General features: G+C 46.8%; 1 protein-coding gene across 1 annotated transcript; it reads left to right on the top strand.

Moving 5' to 3' along the window:
- The first annotated feature begins 530 nt into the window (after window positions 1–530).
- Window positions 531–17000, top strand: ENOPH1 (enolase-phosphatase 1). Its single transcript, XM_048508792.1, has 6 exons — window positions 531–751; window positions 9454–9555; window positions 12898–13100; window positions 13307–13439; window positions 14099–14222; window positions 16430–17000. Exons 1-6 carry the CDS (start codon window positions 668–670, stop codon window positions 16567–16569), a joined length of 786 nt encoding a protein of 261 aa, XP_048364749.1. The 5' UTR covers window positions 531–667; the 3' UTR covers window positions 16570–17000.
- Window positions 17001–19945: the final 2945 nt, after the last annotated feature.

Below are 19945 nucleotides of genomic sequence, written 5' to 3'. Positions count from 1 at the left end.
GGGGGAGGTTGCAACCGCTGCAAAGAGCTCTTGGGGACCGCGCAGGCCGCGGCGGCTCCTGCTCCCGCGAAGCACCGCGCGTGCGAAGCTTCCTTTCCTTTACGAACCGATAACCGCGCCTTTACGCAACTCGGCTTTCCCACCCTCTGGGCATTTCCCACCTCTCACTCTAAGCCGTCGTTGCATTTAGCCAGCGCGTCGTTCCTAAAAGACAAACCACGGGGGCGGGTCTGCAGCCGAAAGGCGCAACTTTGCACCGACTCGCGAGGAAAACCGCTTGGCAAAAGCAATTCCCAAATACGCATGCATTCCGACCGGGCTGCAGCTGAGCCCCGATTGCTGCGCGCACACAGCACACCCATCGGTTATTATACGTTTTTGTGGGGTGTGGGGGGTCTTCCCCACCCCCCACCTCGGTCCATTGGAACTGTCCCGCCTCCCCCCTCGTTTTCCACCCAACCAATCCGGTCGCAGCGATCCGGATGGTGCGGCCAGTTCTCTTCCACCCACGTGGGTCTCCTTCCTCCAAGCCTCCCCGGGGCGGGTTGCGCGCGCTCGGTGGCTCGTCTCGTCTTGCTCGCTGCTGGGAGCTGCGGGGTTGCTTTTGGGGGGGACGCGCCCACCCCAAAATTGCCTGCGCCTTTGTGCGTGCCCCCCGCGTGTGGACATGGTGGGTTTCACCATCCCCGCAGAAGTCAGCACGATCCTATTAGACATCGAAGGCACGACGACGCCCATCGCATTTGTCAAGGTGAGGTGGGGGGAGGGTCGTACGCATTTAGCATCGGGGCGATGCTGCAACGCGCTTCCTCGAAAGGAATTCCGAATTGGTTCCTTCCTTTTTGGATCCGCGCCTGTGCATAGGATCGGGCTGAGTCACCAGAAATGTATTTTTCTAGATGGAACTGATGCAGCGCGTGCGGGTGGGGGGGGGGGGGGGGTTTCCTTTTTTTAGGATTGCTAGACCTACAATTCACACTATGCCCAATGGCTTAAAACAAACCATTAGGATTGCTAAACCCCCGATCCATGTGAGAAGATCGTCTAGGTTTGGCATCTGTGAGGTTGACAAAACATACACCCTGCCACATAATTTTATTTTAATGGGTTTTTAATTGTATGTGTTATAGAATTATGTTGTTCACCGCCCAGAGCCCTTCGGGGGTAGGGCGGTATACAAAACTTATAAATAAATGATAAATAAATAAATGCTCCATACTGCGTCACGGGGAGAGACTCAACTTATCGTGACATGCCTCTTGAAGACGGCAGCCATAGATGCGGGTGAAACATTTGGAGCAAAAATTGCTGGGCCACGGCCATGCAGGCCAGAAAACCCACAAGAGCCAGTTGATTCCAACTTCTGGGGTGTAGTGGGGTTTCTGGGCTGTATGGCCATGTCCCAGTAGCATTTTTCTCCTGACGTTTCGCTTGCATCTGTGGCTGGCAACTTCAGATCCTCTGAAGATGCCAGTCACAGATGCAGGCGAGACGTCAGGAGAAAAATGCTACTGGGACACGGCCATGCAACCCGGAAACCCCACAACACCCCAGTGATTCCGGTCGTGAAAGCCTTCGACAATAGATTCCAACTTTGATGATCATTTGGCACCTTTATTGTATGAACTGATCTCACTTCATCAGCTGCACAGGGGCTAACTGGGAACAGCTACTGCTGAATATAAAATGTGGTTAGGCTTTAAGAAGGTACAAGACTCCGCTTCGTTTTTACTGGGACAGAAGAATCTGCCTATAGTTTTGAAATATATCCTTTGGCAACTATTTGCCTCAGACAATTGTGCTGTTCTTTAAGTCCTCACTTCATTTAGCATTAGCATTGGTTGCTCTTCTTTTGTAATGAAAGGCAGGAATGGCAAACCGGCGCTGTCATGTTTTGTTTTGATGAAACGTTGATTATTGCTGACGGCATCTTTAATGGGACCAGCTTCCGTTCATGGGAGCAGTTGTGATGTAAGTGTAAGTAGCTTCAGTGAGGCTTTCTCCTCTCTTTAAGATTATAACTCAGTGTAATTGTGCCAGCTGTCTTATTATTACTATAGTACTAACTATACTACAAGAAGTCCTTTAGCACAGAGTGGTAAGCCTCCATAGTGTAGTTATCTGCTGACGGCCCGAGTTCGATCCCGAAGGAAGTCGTTTTCCAGTAGCCAGCTCAAGGCTGATTCAGTCTTCCATCCTTCTGAGGTTGCAAAATAAGAAATATCCAATATGGTATAGCGGATAAGTTCCGAAACACAAAGATATATCCCGCTAATACACAAGCCTCAATATAAAATGCACAGTACGTTTACTATGCTAGTGTGATTTCTAAATATCCACTTATCACTATACCTAACAGACTACTACTATTAACTATTGCCTAATTCTAACACATAACGTGTTTGTATATTGAATTGTATGTCTTAATTGTACGGTATGAGTATGTTTGGTAATATTTGTTCTGTGTTAGAATTAGGCAATAGTTAATAGCGGTAGTCTGTTAGGTATAGTGATAAGTGGATGTTTAGAAAGCACAGTAAACGCACTGTCCGCATTATATTGAGGCTTGCATATTAGTTGAAAAATAAGCACCCAACTTGTTGGGGGTCAAGTGTAGACGACTGGAGAAGGCAGTGGCAAACCACCTCATAAACATAATCTGCCTAATAAACATTGCGATGTGACGTCACCCCAGAGTGTGCATATCAGGGCCGGAGCGAGGGGGAACCGCCCGGGGCTCACATACCATGCTCTCGAAACGCCCCCGCACAGGCGCACGCCCCCTTGGCGCTACGCCACTGGTGCTTATGTGTGTTGTGGGGGGGTACATTTCCAATAGAGGAACAGCATAGAGCATGCTGCCTGAACAGGGTAGGCAATCTTCCCAGACCTTGGAAGCTAACCCTGATTAGCACTGGGATGGGAGACCACCAAGGTTACTTCTGTCATGGTCCTGATGGTCCTGGCATAATGCTGCTTCCCTCATCTACTGGCGAGGCGGGGAGGGGGGGGTCTGTGCATCTTTGTCATGCTGTTGTTCCTGCTGGGAGCTTGGGAACTGTCTTTGGTCTGTGTGTGGGGCGGGGGGGAGGGGGTGTGCCTGCCTGCTCTTTGGTGCTCTTCCTTATCTCCCCCTGGGCCTCTCTGTGGGAAATTACCTGTTTGCATTCCATCTCCTCCCTATCTCTCTCTCTCTTTGCCCTGAGAACTCAACTTCTCCGTTATGTAAACATCAAATTATATTGTACTTTCTGCTTAAACCGGTTCCACTTGGTGCTAGAAAAGATTGTGGGGGGGGGGGGGGCTGTTATGTGTATATCATTGAACAGCTTATGATGTATTTTCAGATCTGTCTATGAGTTCCTACCTGCCAATAACCTGCTATAGTTCTACAACAAAGAGTATCATGCTCCAATTCTGAGTTCTTCAATTGAGACTATAGTCATAGGCACAACAACATCTTTTTTCCCTCCCCAGTAGAGGCTCCAAGCAGTATACCTCATTCTCTCCAGCGTGGTGTTGTGATTAAAACCTGGTACAATCTAATCTGAAGAACCGGGTTTGATTCTCCACTGCCACTTGAGCTGTGGAGGCTTATCTGGTGAACCAGATTAGCTTGTGCACTCCCAAAATATGCTGTCTGGGTGACCTTTGGCTAGTCACAGTTCTTCGGTGCTCTCTCAGCCCCACCCACCTCACAGAGTGGCAAACCACCTCATAAACATAGTCTGCCTAATAAACATTGCAATGTGACATCACCCCAGGGACGGGACGGAGACTGTTCTCGTCGCCGTCACAGATACACTCCGTATACAGCTTGACCGAGGCGGATCGGTGCTGCTGGTATTGTTAGATCTTAGCGCAGTGTTTGATGTGGTCGACCACGACCTTTTGACCCACCACCTGGCCGCCTCTGGAGTGCGGGGCACTGTCTTTCAATGGATTGTCTCGTTCCTCCAGGGTCGGAGTCAGCAAGTGAGGTGCGGGGATCAGGCCTCCCGGAAGTACCCGCTTCATTGCGGCGTACCCCAGGAGGCGTTATTATCCCCGCTGTTATTTAATATCTATATGCGACCCCTTGCTCAGCTGGTACGGAGTTTTGGGCTGATTTGTCATCAGTATGCGGATGACACGCAGCTCATTCTGTTGATGGAGGGGGGAGCGGGCACCGCCCCTGCGGCGCTACAGCACTGTTTGGAGGCGGTTGCTGGTTGGTTGCGGCAGAGCAGGTTAAAACTGAACCCATCGAAGACGGAGATCCTATGGCTGGGCCGCGAAGGAGGAAGCGGGACTTTCCGGCCGCCGGTGTGGGAGGGGGTCACATTGGCGACAACCGCCTCCGTTCGCAGCCTGGGGTCCACCTGGATTTGTCTCTTTCAATGGAGACCCAGGTGGCCCATATAACCCGGGTTGCTTTTTTCCATCTTCGTCAGGCCCGGCGGCTGGCTCCCTTCCTCTCCCAAGCAGACCTAGCCACTGTGATCCATGCAACGGTCACCTCCAGATTAGACTATTGTAACTCGCTCTACGTGGGCCTTCCCTTGCGTTTGATCCGGAGTCTAAAACTGGTCCAACATGCGGCGGCGCGTCTGCTCACAGGCAGCGCCATTTGGGATCATATCCAGCCTGTGTTGCGCCAGCTGCATTGGCTCCCGGTAGAGTTCTGAATCATCTTCAAGGTGTTGGTGCTGACCTTTAAGGCCTTGTGCAGCCTGGGACCCTCGTATCTTCGAGACTGCATCACCCCATATGTCCCTGCACGGCCTCTCCGTTCGGCTGAGGCCAATTTACTGGTGGTCCCTGGCCCCTCAATGATGCGGCTGGCCTCCACGCGGGCCTTTACAGCCCCGGCCCCGGCCTGGTGGAACACTCTTCCTCCAGCTGTCCAGGCCCTGCAGGATCTTGGTGAGTTCCGCAGGGCCTGTAAGACGGAGTTGTTCCGCCGGGCCTTTGGAGGGACCAGCCGCTGAAGGTCCCCCCCCCTTTGGCTCTTTACATCTGGGCCCTTTTCATCTAATGGGACTCGCCATCCCTCCCTCTGGGGAGGATTTTTAAAAATGGGGTTTGTTGGACACCTCTCATTATTTTTACTGCTGCTTTTAAAGGTTTTAGCAATTATATTTATAACTGTATTGACATTTTATGCTGTACACCACCCGGAGCCCCTTGGGGATGGGGCGGTATAAAAATCTAATTAATTAATTAATAAGAGTGTTTGTTGGGGGCGGGAGGAGATTGTAATCCCCTGAGTCTCCTTACAGGAGAGAAAGGTGGTATATAAATCCAAACTCTTCTTCTCCTCTGTATAATCTCGCAACAACAGCCCTGTGAGATAGGCTGGGCTGAGACAGCGAGAGGCCCAAGGCAAACCAGCAAGATTCTGCGACAGAGCAGAGAGTCAAACATGAGTCTCCCAAATCCTAGCCTTACGCTGTAACCTTTACACCATGTTGACTCTATTGCCATTGCTATGCTATCAATAAAACGTCTGTGGCTGCTGTCGTCTAGGTTAACTATCATTCCTTACAAATCCTGTTTCATTATGATCTGAGTATCAGTGAAGTTTGGACACTATAGAAGCTAACTTGTTTTTCAGGTGGCTTTAGTGGGTGAGTTTAAAGGGAAAGTATCGAAGGAGCAGTTGTTGTTGGAGGAGTTGTTTGGATTTATACCCCACCTTTCTCTCCTGTAAGGAGACTCAAGGTAACTTACAAGCTCCTTTCCCTTCCTCTCCCCACAACAGACACCTTGTGAGGTAGGTGGGCTTGAGAGTGTCCTGAGAGAACTGTGACTAGCCCAGGGTCACCCAGCAGGAATGTAGGAGTGCGGAAACACATCTGGTTCACCAGATAAGCCTCTGCCACTCAGGTGGAGGAGTAGGGAATCAAATCCGGTTCTCTAGATTAGAATCCACTTGCTCTTAACCACTAACCCCCAGGACCTGTGCCGAACAGAAATGCACTAAGCATGCACAGCTGGGTGCAGTCTGCGTATTGCATGCTGCGCCTGGCCTAGTATGACCCATAACCTCCTCTTTTTTTGTTTGTCAGTACACAGATATCTTCCCTGGTAGATGTCACTTCTTTGACACTTGGGGTCCACAAGATTGCCTAGCCCTGAGAAGCTGTAAGCGTGAGGAGGAATGAGTTAAAATTGCCATCTAGGCTGACGGGGCAAGTTGTCCTGAACATGGCACTCCGTGGCGGTTTGTCAACGAGAAAACAGGAATAGCTCCATGGTTGACCTTCTCCGGGGAAGGGCAAGATACAAAATATAGACCATATTTAAGAGTTTGGATTTCTATCCCACCTTTCTCTCCTGTAAGGAGACTCAAGGTGGATTACAAGCTCCTTTCCCTTCCTCTCCACACAACAACCTGGTGAGGTAGGTGGGGCTGAGAGAGTTCTGAGAGAACTGTGACTAGCCCAAGGTCACCCAGCAGGAATGTAGGAGTGCGGAAACACATCTGGTTCACCAGATAAGCCTCTGCCGCTTAGGTTCTGGAGCAGGGAATCAAACCCGGTTCTCCAGATTAGAAATCCACCTTCTCTTAACCACTAAACCACGCTGGCCCTATAGACATTTGTCTTGACCTGGATGACGTGTAGGCTGGCCTGATCTTGTCAGATTTCTGAAGTTAAGCAGAGTTATCTTTTGTGACTACTTGGATGGGATATCATCAGTCCAAGTTCATAACTCAGAGGCAGGCAGTGGCAAACTACCTCAGAGCATCTCTTGCCGTGAAAACCCTATGACCATTATCTGTAGCTGGAATCTTCACACACACAATTCACATGAATCAAACTAGGTTGCAACTTGGGAGACATTGCGTGTCACTTTAAAGTAGACAGTGCTGCTGTAATTTCTCCAGTTTTAGTTCTTACGCCTGCCCTCCTATCCTGCTTGCTCAAAGGTAAAACGAGACTGCAGCCTCGGCAGGTGGTGGAAAGGACAGATAAAGGGACCTGTCGTTTGATAAGTCACAGCTGAATCGTCTCCTACAGCTTTGCAACTGTGAGAGATGGCATAGTGTAGTGGTCAGAGCATCAGACTAGGATCCACACATGCTGAATAATGCGCTTTCAATCCACTTTCACAATTGTTTGCAAGTGGGTTTTGCTATTCTGCACAGTAAATTATTCCTCCGGTTTGGAGTTCCCTTTTGCCATCTATGGGACCCACTTCTTCGTTCTGCTTCCCCCCTCTTTGGGGGGGTTTTATTGCGTGACGCCATCTTTGTTAATTTTATCGCTGTGTTTTAATTCTAATTTAATGGGGTTTGTTTGTATGGGTTGTAAGATGTAATTATGTTGTGCACCGCCCAGAGCCCTTCGGGGGTTGGGCGGTATATAAAACCAATCAATCAATCAATCAATCAATCAATAAATAAATAAATTCCAGTGGCAAAGTGCATTGAAAGTGTATTATTCTGCATGTGTGGAAGGGACCTGAGAGAGTCTGCCTTATATCCCCTCTCTGCCGCAATGCTAGCTGGGTGATGTTGGGCCTGCTACTCTCCCTCAGCCTGATCTACCTCACTGAGTTGTGTGGATAAAAGCGAGGCGCACAGTAACATGCATACCGCTCCGAGATCCTTGGAGAAGTGGAAGACGAAAATGTACTCAAAGGAAAGTAATATTTCCCTTTGAAAAAGGGTTGCGATGGATCCCTCGGCTTTTGCTATGTCGCGTTTACTGTCCTGTTCTCTTGAGAGAAGTCAGAACTGCTCTTAAAGCCCTTGAACTAGCACTTGATAATCGTAACGCATAACTTGGGGGCGTTTTGCCTCCTACCTTCCTTCCTGCTGTAGAAATTGAGCAAGTCTATTCAGGATTTTATATGCGGGCTTGTCACATCAAGTTTTTGGAAAACCAGGTCACGGTTCGTGCCTCGAGCTTCCCACTTTATTTGTGGATACTCGTGGCGTGCTTTATCTTTGCACACAGAGGAACCACCAGAACTAGTGTGTCCAGAGGAACATTTGGGAGGGTAGTCTGAATCTTTGACCCTTGCCTGTTAAAAGTGGATAATGGGGATGACCTTCCCTCATAAGTCGGTCTGAGAAGATAAGCTCTTAACTGTCTTAGAGCTGCTGCCTCAGTTTATTTAAACTTGTAGCTCCAAAACATCTTTTTTTAAAGGAAACCCACATTAAAATTTCCAATACCCAACGCGTGACCTTTCCGGGCACGCTCTGTTGAAATGAGTTTAAGGGGCTGGCATACAAAAGGTTGCCAGGAATGTAGTAATTTCTAATCATGGTTAACACTGTTTTCACCTGTAATTGCAGCATGCGGCAAAGTTCTATCCAGCCAGCGGTTAACGCACAGGTATTCCTGAATGGGAGCTATTGTACTGCAGGAGTTGAGAACAAGTGCTGTGAGTTCAGGAATCTGGTTCAAATGTCAGCTCAGCCATTCGTGGAATGTCTTCGCTAAATTCTGAATCATGGAATCATAGTTGGGAGAGACCCCAAGGGCCATCAAGTCCAACCCCCTGCAATGCAGGGCAACGAGGATGATTGAGGGACTGGAGCCCCTTCCTTATGAGGAGAGGCTGCAGCATTTGGGACTCTTTAGTTTGGAGAGGAGACGTCTGAGGGGGGATATGATTGAAGTCTATAAAATTATTCATGGGGTAGAAAATGTTGACAGATAAATTTTTCTCTCTTTCTCACAATACTAGAACCAGGGGGCATTCATTGAAAATGCTGGGGGGAAGTATTAGGACTAATAAAAGGAAACACTTCTTCACGCAACGTGTGATTGGTGTTTGGAATATGCTGCCACAGGAGGTGGTGATGGCCACTCACCTGGATAGCTTTCAAAGGGGCTTGGACAGATTTATGGAGGAGAGGTCGATCTATTGCTACCAGTCTTGATCCTCCTTGATCTGAGATTGCAAATGCCTTAGCAGACCAGGTGCTCGGGAGCAGCAGCAGCAGAAGGCCATTGCTTTCACATCCTGCATGTGAGCTCCCAAAGGCACCTGGTGGACCACTGCAAGTAGCACAGAGCTGGACTAGATGGACTCTGGTCTGATCCAGCAGGCTAGTTCTTATGTTCTTAATGCCACTGTGTCACCATATTCTTGGGCAGCGTGTTTTTGGCACCTGTCAGAAATAATATGGGAAAGCTGCCAGCTCAACAGAAGCCTAAAACATTCCATCTCAACGTGCTGCCTTTCCACAGACATTTTTTGACCACTCAGATATCCCCCAGCTGGATTCTGAAACCAAAAAAGGATGCAATGCATGGCATTTGTGAAGGGTTTGACACTTTACTGTTGTTTAAGAACTTTAAAATATCCACCTGTATTCTTGTTTTCAGATTACGATGCGGTCACCATCTCTGGGTATATAATTTTCCTTGTGACCCTCAGCGTGCCAGAACAGATTTGGGCTAGTAAGAAATATTGGTCACCTACCTACTGTTGTGTTTTGTGTATCTTTAGGACATTTTATTTCCTTACATCAAAAACAATATCAAAGATTACTTGCGAACACACTGGGAAGATGAGGAGTGTCAAGAGGACGTCGGCCTTCTGAGAAAACAGGTTGGGTACTTGAAATCTTTTTGTTTCTCCACTGGGCTTTTAAAAAATTCTCTATGAATTTATGGCTCTAACCTGATAAGAACATATGAAGGTCACCCAGCAGGAATGCAGGAGTGCGGAAACACATCTGGTTCACCAGATAAGCCCCTGCCACTCAGGTGGAAGAATGGAGAATCAAACCTGGTTCTCCAGATTAGAATCTACCTGCTCTTAACCACTACACTAAAGAAAAAAAAAAAAAAAAAAAAAAAAAAAAAAAAAAAAAAAAAAAAAAAAAAAAAAAAACTGCCCATAATATTTTCTTCATTTCATGGCTCTCTTTAATTGGGGGAATAAGCAGAGGAGGGAGAGTATAACTGGGACTGATAACTTGTGTGTATGAGGATAATCCTGCATGAAAACTCAAATGGAGTTTGTGTTCAGGATCCAGAACGTATCAGGATCCATAGAAAAGCAGAAGAGGCCCATTTAGAACCATAGAGTTGGAAGAGACCCCAGTGGCCATCAAGTCCAACCCCCTGCAATGCAGGAACACATGTTGAAAACTCAAATGGAGTCCAAAGGCTGGCCTTTGGAGAGACCAGCCGCTGAGTGTGCGCCCCCCCTCCCCAATTATTCTCTGGGTCCTCAATGTCATCAGGACCCATTACCTCCCCCTTTTTTAGGAGGGTTAAGTTTTAGTTTAACACCTTTTTGGGAAGCAATTACTGCTTTAAGTGTATTTTTGGAAATTGTATTCATGTTGATTTTATATATACAGTTTTATGTTGTACACTGCTCAGAGCCCTTCAGGGATCGGGCGATATATTAAATAAAATAATAATGATGATGATGATGATGATGATGATGATGATAATGATAATAATAAATGAACAGGCAGTTGTATCATTAACAAATGCATTTCATTAGTAATAATTATTGGAAACAAGGAATATATTTTAGAGAATGAACACACACAAGTAGACACCAAATCCATAAAAATCCTCTAACAATGAAGAATCTACCACCTCATGATTGAAAATTTGGCAGCCCCCACCCCCACCCCACCCCAATTAACTTGAGCTAAGCCACTGAGCTGGCTTCACTGAGTATTGTGTGTGGTGTGCATGTTCTGAACATCTAAGAACGTATCAGGATCCATAGAAAAGCCGAAGAGGCCCATTTAGAATCATAGAGTTGGAAGAGACCCCAGTGGCCATCAAGTCCAACCCCCTGCAGTGCAGGAACACATAATCAAAGCACTCCTGACAGATGCCCATCCAGCCTCTTTTAAAAAACCTCCAAAGAAGGAGACTCCACCACACTCCGAGATTCCACTGTCGAACGGCCCATACAGAAAGTTTTTCCTGATGTTTAGGTGGAGTCTCTTTTCCTTCACCTTGAACCCATGACTCCTGGTCCTAGTCGCTGCAGCGGTAGAAAACAAGCTTGCTCCCTCATCCCTTCAAATATCTTGACATGGCTATCATGTCACCTCTTAACCTTGTCTTCACCAAACTAAACATCCCCAGCTCCCTATAAATTCTACCCTATGGGTGGCAAACCTTTGGCATTCCAGATGTTATGGACTACAATTCCCATCAGCCCCTGCCAGCATAGCCATGCTGGCAGGGTGTCTTGCAGTCAATCCCCTGTATCCATGGAATATAAGAGCTCTACCATTCTGACAATAAACTCAATTGCCATGGTGAGTGAGTGCCCTTCTTTTTAACCAGAGAACAGACAAATTTATGGGAATCAGATTTCCGCTGAGGTTGCTGACAATCTGATTTTTGTAATTGATTCCCTCCGTACCCACCCACCCTCATAGTCTTGTCCCTTAGGAGTTTCCAAATGCGCTTCGTATATTCTCATGGAATGACCATTCAGAATTCATTGGCTGGCAAAGCTGTACTAGAGAGACAATTTAAAAGTGGTTTCAAGTGTGTGACTGTGTTGGTCTGCAGTTGAAATAGCTAGATTCAAGACTAGTAGCACTTTAGAAATCAATAAGATTTCTGGGGAATGTGCTTTTGAAATTCAAACCTCCTTTTGTCAGGGATTCCAGATTGTTGCCCTGATGTGGCCTTGTTAAGTGCAATGTTAGGATTCTGTCACCTTGTGTAAGAATTGCCCAGGGACCTGCATGCAGAGAAGGGGGATCCCATTTCCTAGTTCAGCATAATCAGGAAGGATTTTTGGAAGAAGAAAAAGGAGGCAGTGTCCCGTATTCACAGAGCTTCCTGTCCCACCACTAGAGGTCAGTGTGGTGCTGTGGATAGTGTCAGACTGAATCATAGAGTTGGAAGAGACTCACAAGGGCTATCAAGTCCAACCACCTGCAATGCAGGAACACACAATCAAAGCACTCCTGACAAAAACTCTGTTCCTCTGGTGGAGGGGACCAGCCACTGTGTCTCAGCCTAACTTACCTTACAGGTTTGTTGTGATCATAAAACATTCTGGCCTCCCTTGATATCTGACACAGGTAGCTTAGACTCTTAAAAGCTTTTACACAGAAATTTAACTGGTCTCTAAGGTGCTATAGGTTACCCTCTGAAACTACACCCTAAGCCCTTGGTGGCGAACTTTTGGCACTCCAGATGTTATGGACTACAATTCCCATCAGCCGCTGCCAATTGGCCATGCTGGCAGGGGCTGATGGGAATTGTAGTCCATAACATCTGGAGTGCCAAAGGTTCGCCACCACTGCCCTAAGCTCTATGGAGAATAAGAATAAGATTGCAATAGATAAAGTTTTGCATTGGCTCAAGACATTTTTTGCGACCTCAAGTTGCAGCCAATTTACAGCAATCCTTCATGGAGTTTTCAAGGCAAGAGATGTTCCAAGGTAGTTTGTCATTGCCTTTCTCTGCAGAGCAGACCTGGTCTTCCTGGATAGTCTCCCATTCAGATCCTCACCTGGGCTGTCCCTGCTTTACTTCTGAAATACAATGAAGCCAGGCTGGTCTGGGCTATCTAGCTCAGGGGTCTGCAACCTGTGGCTCTCCAGATGTTCATGGAGTACAAATCCCATCAGCCCCTGCCAGCATGACCAATTGGCCATGCTGGCAGGGGCTGAAGGGAATTGTAGTCCACGGACATCTGAAGAGCCACAGGTTGCTCAAGCTTCACGGCACTAAAGAATGTGCATTTTACCTTGTTTTTCCTGATTTATGGCTAGTATCTCAGTATTTTAATCATGCCCAGAATAAATTCAGTATGGAAGAATGCACCAAGGTTTTCTGTTGCTTTTTAGATTTTTTTTAAAAAAAATATTGCACTGCACAAAATAAGTTGCCAGCCCAGTCAAAGAGCTCACGGTTGGTGTTGTGTTACCTTCTGTCTGTTCCAATTTCCAAGGCTGAAGAGGATTCTCACATCCACGGGGTCGTGCCTATCCCAATGGAAAGCAGGGACGGCGAAGAAGAGATCGAGCGCGTCATCCAGGCTGTCGTAGACAATGTTCACTGGCAGATGTCTTCAGACAGAAAGACCATGGCCTTGAAACAGCTCCAGGGACACATGTGGAGAGCAGCTTATGAGAAAGGTTGTGTGAAGGGAGAGTGAGTATCCAGTTGGTTGAACTCCTGTGTATAGTCCTGAAAGCCCATATATGTATTGCTGCCCTCTTCCACACACTTCGGGGCACAACCACATGTTACGCTGGCAGTGTGTTTGTTCATGCGCACGAAGCTGCCTTGTACTAGATCAGAATCATAGAGTTGGAAGAGGTAGATGTTTTCTGCTGACTTGTTGTACTGTATTGCAGGTTCTTTGCGGATGTGGTACCAGCGGTTAGGAAGTGGCGAGAAAGAGGAATGAAGGTTTATGTTTATTCCTCTGGGAGCGTAGAGGCACAAAAGCTCTTGTTTGGAAACTCAACCGAAGGTGACATTTTAGAGGTAGGTATGATGCTTACTGTTTTCTTTCCAGCTGCTCATTCTCTCCAAAAGGGCAATGGTATGTTACCTGTTAAGCATTGAAGGGGAGTGCACATTCACCCAGACCAAAACTTAAATGTTCGTTAACTGTTGTTCAAGAACATGTGCCACACCTCTCCGTAGTTCCAACACTGTGTGTGAAAAGCTTTGGGGTTTGACAGAAGGAAGAGCGCCAGTTTGACTAGAAGGCCGTAAATGTCTGGAACAGAGCGAGAGAGTCTTTCCAAATAACCAGGGTTCTACAGGTGGAGATTATTAATCATTCCTAACATAGAAACTTTGATTGCATTTTTTGTTATCTTTCTTTACTCTGGAGAGCTCAGAGCAGCTCTCCCCTTTCTCTCCTGTAAGGACTCAAAGGGGCTAACAATTTCCTTTCCCTCACCCCCCCCCCCCACAGCAAACACCTTATGAGGTGGGTGAGAGAGCTCCGAAAAGCTGTGACTAGCCCAAAGTCACCCAGCTGGCATGTTCTGGAGTGCACAAGCTAATCTGGTTCACCAGATAAGCCTCCATAGCTCAAGTGGCACAGCAGATTAGCATGCACCTGCTCTTAACCTCTACACCACGATGGCAGGCATTTGACCACCTTCTCTCTTCTTCCTCCTTACACCTCACAGCTCTTAGACGGCCACTTTGACACCAGAATCGGCTCCAAAGTCGACAGTGAAAGTTACCAGCGGATCGCCTCAAGCATCGGGTGTTCTACAAACAACATCCTGTTCCTGACAGACGTCACTCGAGGTAAAAGGGCTGGTCCTCTCCCCATTGTCTATATCTCAACAGATGTTCCCAGAGATGTACTGCAAAGTAGAAGAAGAAGAGTTTGGATTTATACCCCCCTTTCTCTCATGCAGGAGACTCAAAGGGGCTTACAATCTCCTGGCCCTTCCCCCCTCACAACAAACACCCTGTGAGGTGGCTGGGGCTGAGAGAGCTCCGAGAAGCTGTGACTAGCCCAAGGTCACCCAGCTGGCATGTGTGGGAGTAATCAGGCTAATCTGAATTCCCCAGATAAGCCTCCACAGCTCAGGCGGCAGAGCTGGGAATCAAACCTGGTTCCTCCAGATTAGATACATGAGCTCTTAACCTCCTACGCCACTGCTGGGGTCAAGAAGAACATCCCCGCCCAGTGGATGAGAGGTGGCAGGATACTTGTACCAGCCTCTCCTGTGTCAGTTGGCCTGTGCTATTTGTTCATTTCAGCCTCAGTCCATTCAATAATATCTCTTTCTCTTTCTGAACAAGAGAAAATAGGGCAAATTTGTCCAGGCTGTCTGACACTAAGCAGAAATAGTCGAGTCCACATGCAATGCAGGTCAAAGTTAGGGACAAAGGCCCTTTCTGCACGTGCAGAATAATGCACTTTCAATCCACTTTGCTTCTTCCACAAGAGCCAGCGTGATGTAGTGGTCAAGAGCAGGTGCATTCTAATCTGGAGAACTGGGTTTGATTCCCTGCTCTGCCACTTGAGCTGTGGAGGCTTATCTGGTGAACTAGATTATACATGCCAGCTGGGTGACCTTGGGCTAGTCACAGTTCTTTGAAGCTCTCTCAGCCCTACCCACCTCACAGGGTGTTTGTTGGGAGGGGTGGGGGCGGGAAAGGAGTTTGTAAGCCCCTTTGAGTCTCCTTACAGGAGAGAAAGGGGGGATACAAATCCAACTCTTCTTCTTTGCTGCTGGATTTTACTGTGCGGATTAGCAAAATCCACTTTCAAGCAATTGTGAAAGTGGATTGAAAGTGCATTAATCTTCATGTACGGAAGGGCCCATAAAACTCCTATTATCTGTTGTGATCAGATTTCGGGTTGTGATCAGAATTCAGTTCATCATCAAGTTAATTCAGGCTCTGCATCAAGAACAGCTGAATTTCCCACTATATGTAAATGAAGTCAGTTTCTACAAAATAAGTCAACTTGATATCTCTTATTTGACACAACGTATTCTACTTCATCTAGATAGGACAAGGTGTGTGATGAATACCTCATTTGAATTTCATACTTAATTCTCCCCCATGTTACAGAAAGACATTTTAGTTTTCAGTTAGAATGCTCTTCTTACCACATTAACAGTGCAATCCTAGGAGTTGTGGAGCCAGCACGGGGTTGTGCAAATGTGTTTGTCCTTCGGTCAGTGGAAGTCAGGGGCTACACTGATTGGGTGGGTGATGGGGCATTCCCGTTAGTCGGCTTTCACACAGGCTTTGAAATCTATAATTCCACCCCCACCCCCCACCCCATCTGCAATCTAAATTGGTAGTTCTAGGACCTTGGTGGTGAACCTTTGGCACTCCAGATGTTATGGACTACAATTCCCATCAGCCCCTTCCATCATGGCCAATTTGCCATGCTGGCAGGGGCTGATGGGAATTGTAGTCCATAACATCTGGAGTGCCAAAGGTTCACCACCACTGTTCTAGGAACTCTGTACTGTGTGGTTTATCTGTGTCAATTGGCCCCAAGAAATGTGGTCATCGCCCTAGTATTTTTGAAGAAAAGACGAGAGGTTTGGATTTATACCCCATCATTCTCTCCTGTAAGGAGATTCAAGGTGGCTTACAATCTCCTTCCCCTTCCCCCCCCCCCTCACAACAAACACCCTGTTAGGTGGGTGGAGCTGAGAGAGCTCAGAATAACTGTGACTAGCCCAAGATCACCCAGCTGGCGTGTGTTGGAGTGCGCAGGCTAATCAGAATTCGCCAGATAAGCCTCCACAGCTCAAGCGGCAGAGCAGGGAATCAAACCCGGTTCCTCCAGATTAGAATGCACCTGCTCTTAACCACTACGCCACTGCTGCTTTTTTTGGCTATCTTCAGCATCGTATGTGTGGTACAGCAGCACCGCACCAGATTTTCTTGTGGTTCACCTTGACCGGGCAGGACGAGATAGAAACGTGATAAATAATTTACTGTGATAAATAATTTACTGTTTATGGATCTTTTCTCCTCAGAGGCTGACGCCGCAGAAGAAGTCGACGTCCACGTAGCAATTGTCATTCGGCCAGGCAACGCTGGGCTGACAGATGACGAGAAATCTTATTACAGACTTATAACGTCTTTCAATGAACTGTTCCTGCCGTCCTCCACTTAAAGATGCGGAATTGCACAGGGAATGAAAGCAAACAGCCCCCACCCCACCCCAGTTGTTACCTGATGACATTTTTCCTGTATAATTTATGGTAGTTTTATTGGTGAATTTTTAAAAAAAGCATGTGGTTGTTGGATGCCAAGAAATGGAGGCCGGCATGATTGGCACATCTACTGGTGCTGCATTTCAGGGTATCAGCCCATAAAGGTTTTTGGCGGTCAGCACCCCAAGTTCTGAATTGCACATAAACCAAAGGGCTCGATCCACTGGGAAGTTTGGCGCAGACCCTGCTGAGATGTCCATTCAGTTCACTGGGGCTTCATAGAAGAATTTCTCAGTGGATTGGGGCCGGTGGATTGTGGTCAGAACGTCACCAATCACATTTTGGTCATTTTGACAGCTAATTTCTTACAAATAAAAATCTCTTAAAAGTTTTTTCTGTTCTTTCCTTTTGTTATTTTGCCGTGTGGGTTCAAACCAATCCCATTTGCGTGGTCTGTTGTTTGAAAATATTGCAAGCTCCAGCCAGCTGTTCAGATTATGTAAGCGAAAGGGAGTAAAGTTAGACAGCAAACTATTGCAGACCACAATTGTTGGCATATTTGATGCTTTCCAGCTGGTATTCTTCTGCTTGTAAAAACTATGCTTGAAACCCACCCCTAAGTAGAATGACAGAGTTGGAAGGAACCATACAGACAATCTAGTCCAACCACCTGATCAATGCAGGATCAGGCAAGAGCATCCCAGACAAGTGTTTACCCAGCCACTGTTTAAGAAGAGACTGGATTTATATCTCCCCCTTTCTCTCCTTTAAGCAGACACAAAAGGGCTTACAATCTCCTTTCCCTTCTCCGCCAAACAACAAACACCCTGTGAGGTGGGTATGGCTGACAGAGCTCCAAAGAACTGTGACTAGCCCAAGGTCACCCAGCTGGCATGTGTTGGAGTGCACAAGCTAATCTGGTTCACCAGATAAGCCTCTGCAGATCAAGTGGCAGAGCAGGGAATCAAACCCTGTTCTCCAGATTAGAGTGTACCTGCTCTTAACCACTACACCATGCTGGCTCTAGTGGAAGAAGCAATACCAGAATTGCTATACAGAGGACAGTAATAGCAAACCATCTTTGTTAGTCTCTTTGTTAGCAGTAGTGGCTGAGAGCAGGTGCATTCTAATCTGGAGGAATCGGGTTTGATTCCCAGCTCTGCTGCTTGAGTTGTGGAGGCTTATCTGGGGAATTCAGATTAGCCTGTACACTCCCACACACGCCAGCTGGGTGACCTTGGGCTAGTCACAGCTTTTCGGAGCTCTCTCAGCCCCACCCACCTCACAGAGTGTTTGTTGTGAGGGGGGAAGGGCAAGGAGATTGTAAACCCTTTGAGTCTCCTACAGGAGAGAAAGGGGGGATATAAATCCAAACTCCTCTTCTTACCTTGAAAGCCCTACTAGATTGCCATTAAGTTAACTGCAGCCTGGTGGCCCTTTACATACAAACACAGAACGCTTTCCATAAAAGAAATTTATTTAGTGGTCATGTTTCAGTGTACAGTTATCCGTCATTGCTCAGTTGTACTGAAATGTGCCATAAGAAATACTCCTAAGAAATGTACAACGTATCACCGAAAAGCTTGAATTTTGGCTCGGGTTGCATATTGGGATTAGGGGCAACCGTTTCACAAACTGATTTTTTTTTTTTGTCTAGCTTACTTAAATATAAAATGATAACAGTGTAAACATTTATCTTTAAAAAAAGTCACAGTGGACTATTTACAGTAATTTGAACCGAAACCTATTAGCTACGTGTATGTAATTTCGTTTCAGGGTGTTTCTTCCACGCTTCCCTTTCCACAACCACGCACAGAAGATATTGGGACTGGGTCCACTTTGGGGCCCCAGTTTTCTCAAGGGATAATCCCCACACCTTCCTTACATATTTCTAGCCACCTTTTCCAACATCAAATATTTTGTATCCAAAGGCAGACTTTGACCCAAAAGTAAACATGCCCAAACGTCCATTTCTGCTGCTGTTATTGCTAAACTTGAAATTATTCTTGCGACCACCCTGCGAACTGCAACAGGAGAAAAGAACAATCTAGCAGTGACTCACCTCCACCTGTCGCTACCTACCTGTTCTCTACACTGTAAGAAAGAAGCAGAGGCTTCTATGTGCTCATTGAAAGGTCCAATTTCTCAGTGGGCACCTACAGAAATAGCTAATAGCAGTTTGATATGTTAATACTAACAAGTGATGACCTCCATGCTGTGCAAAGAATCCCGGGCTGATTTCTCAACATTAAGCTGTAGCTAAAGGCACAAGAGCAGGTCAGACCTTTCACCCCACATAATTTTTTGGTGACCGGACCCAGGAGTATGCATTTAATGGCCTTAGATCTGAGCACCTCAGTAGCAGAAGCTTTTTTGCAGAGAAGTAGTCATTCTGTTTATCCTCCGCTAGCGCCTGCAGATCAAGGGCAAGTTAAAATGCTGGTAGCCTGCCCAAGATTGCTTTTATGAGCCTTTTAGCATCTTGAAACTGTGACAAGGCCTAAAGCAGCCACGACTTAGAACGAGAAGGATCCCCTCCATGCAAGCCAGCCAGAGATCATTAGATAACCTATAGGGTGATGAGATCATAGGGTTACCAATTCCTAACTCAAAGGGTGTGTGGGGGGGGGGGAGGGGGTATATGTGTTTAATAGGAGTGTTCTCAGGAAGAAGACCAGCAGTTCCACCTATTACGTATTCTTCTCATGCAATTATTAACAGCCCAGAAACTACCTTTTCCATTGGAAAACAAATCCCGAGAAAATGACTGCTTTGGGGTTTTAACTGATCCTGCTCTTTTTGTCAGCTCAAATCTTGCTCACCTAAGCACATAGGCAGACACTTCTCATCACTGCCTACCTGTCTCCTATTTTGTTAATACTCAAGATGCTGCTACCACTCAGTGATTCCCATTGGCCAACTAAGAGAGATGGGCTTTAGAAATAGCAGGTAGTGTTATGGAAGCACTACTTAAGTGTATTCTTTGCCATTACTAACATTAAATAAATACTTTTTTACAACCGTGAGGCTGGTCCTCAAAGCATGGAGTCCCCGCTCAGATGGGGGGGGAGTTTCCCTTTCAGGACAGAGGTGGTCCACATCCCTTGAGCTGCCCCGATATTTTGAGGCGGAGGCTCTGTGCCTTTAAGAGGAAGGAATTCAGCAGGTACAGCGTGGCAATGTGGTAAAAGAAAAACCTGTTGCTCTTCACCGGTCACGAAGCTTTAAAGCTGCTCCGAGGAGTGTTAAAGCACGCATTTGGGAAGGATCGTTTGGAGAAGCAGGTGTTAAAGGCCAGTTCTGCAGGTGACTCTCACTTGCCCTTGGCATCTTCGT

The sequence above is a fragment of the Sphaerodactylus townsendi genome, linkage group LG10 (genome assembly GCF_021028975.2).
Source record: "Sphaerodactylus townsendi isolate TG3544 linkage group LG10, MPM_Stown_v2.3, whole genome shotgun sequence".
Lineage (NCBI taxonomy): Eukaryota > Metazoa > Chordata > Lepidosauria > Squamata > Sphaerodactylidae > Sphaerodactylus > Sphaerodactylus townsendi.
Note: the sequence above shows the minus strand (reverse complement) of the source record. Positions and strands in the feature narration are given on the sequence as shown.

Excerpts from the sequence above, each read along its gene's own strand:
- ENOPH1 (XM_048508792.1), top strand. The coding sequence starts at position 668 with ATGGTGGGTTTCACCATCCCCGCAGAAGTCAGCACGATCCTATTAGAC. Across the intron at positions 9,556-12,897 it reads TCGGCCTTCTGAGAAAACAG|GCTGAAGAGGATTCTCACAT; the intron begins GTTGGGTACTTG and ends CCAATTTCCAAG. Across the intron at positions 13,440-14,098 it reads CCGAAGGTGACATTTTAGAG|CTCTTAGACGGCCACTTTGA; the intron begins GTAGGTATGATG and ends TACACCTCACAG.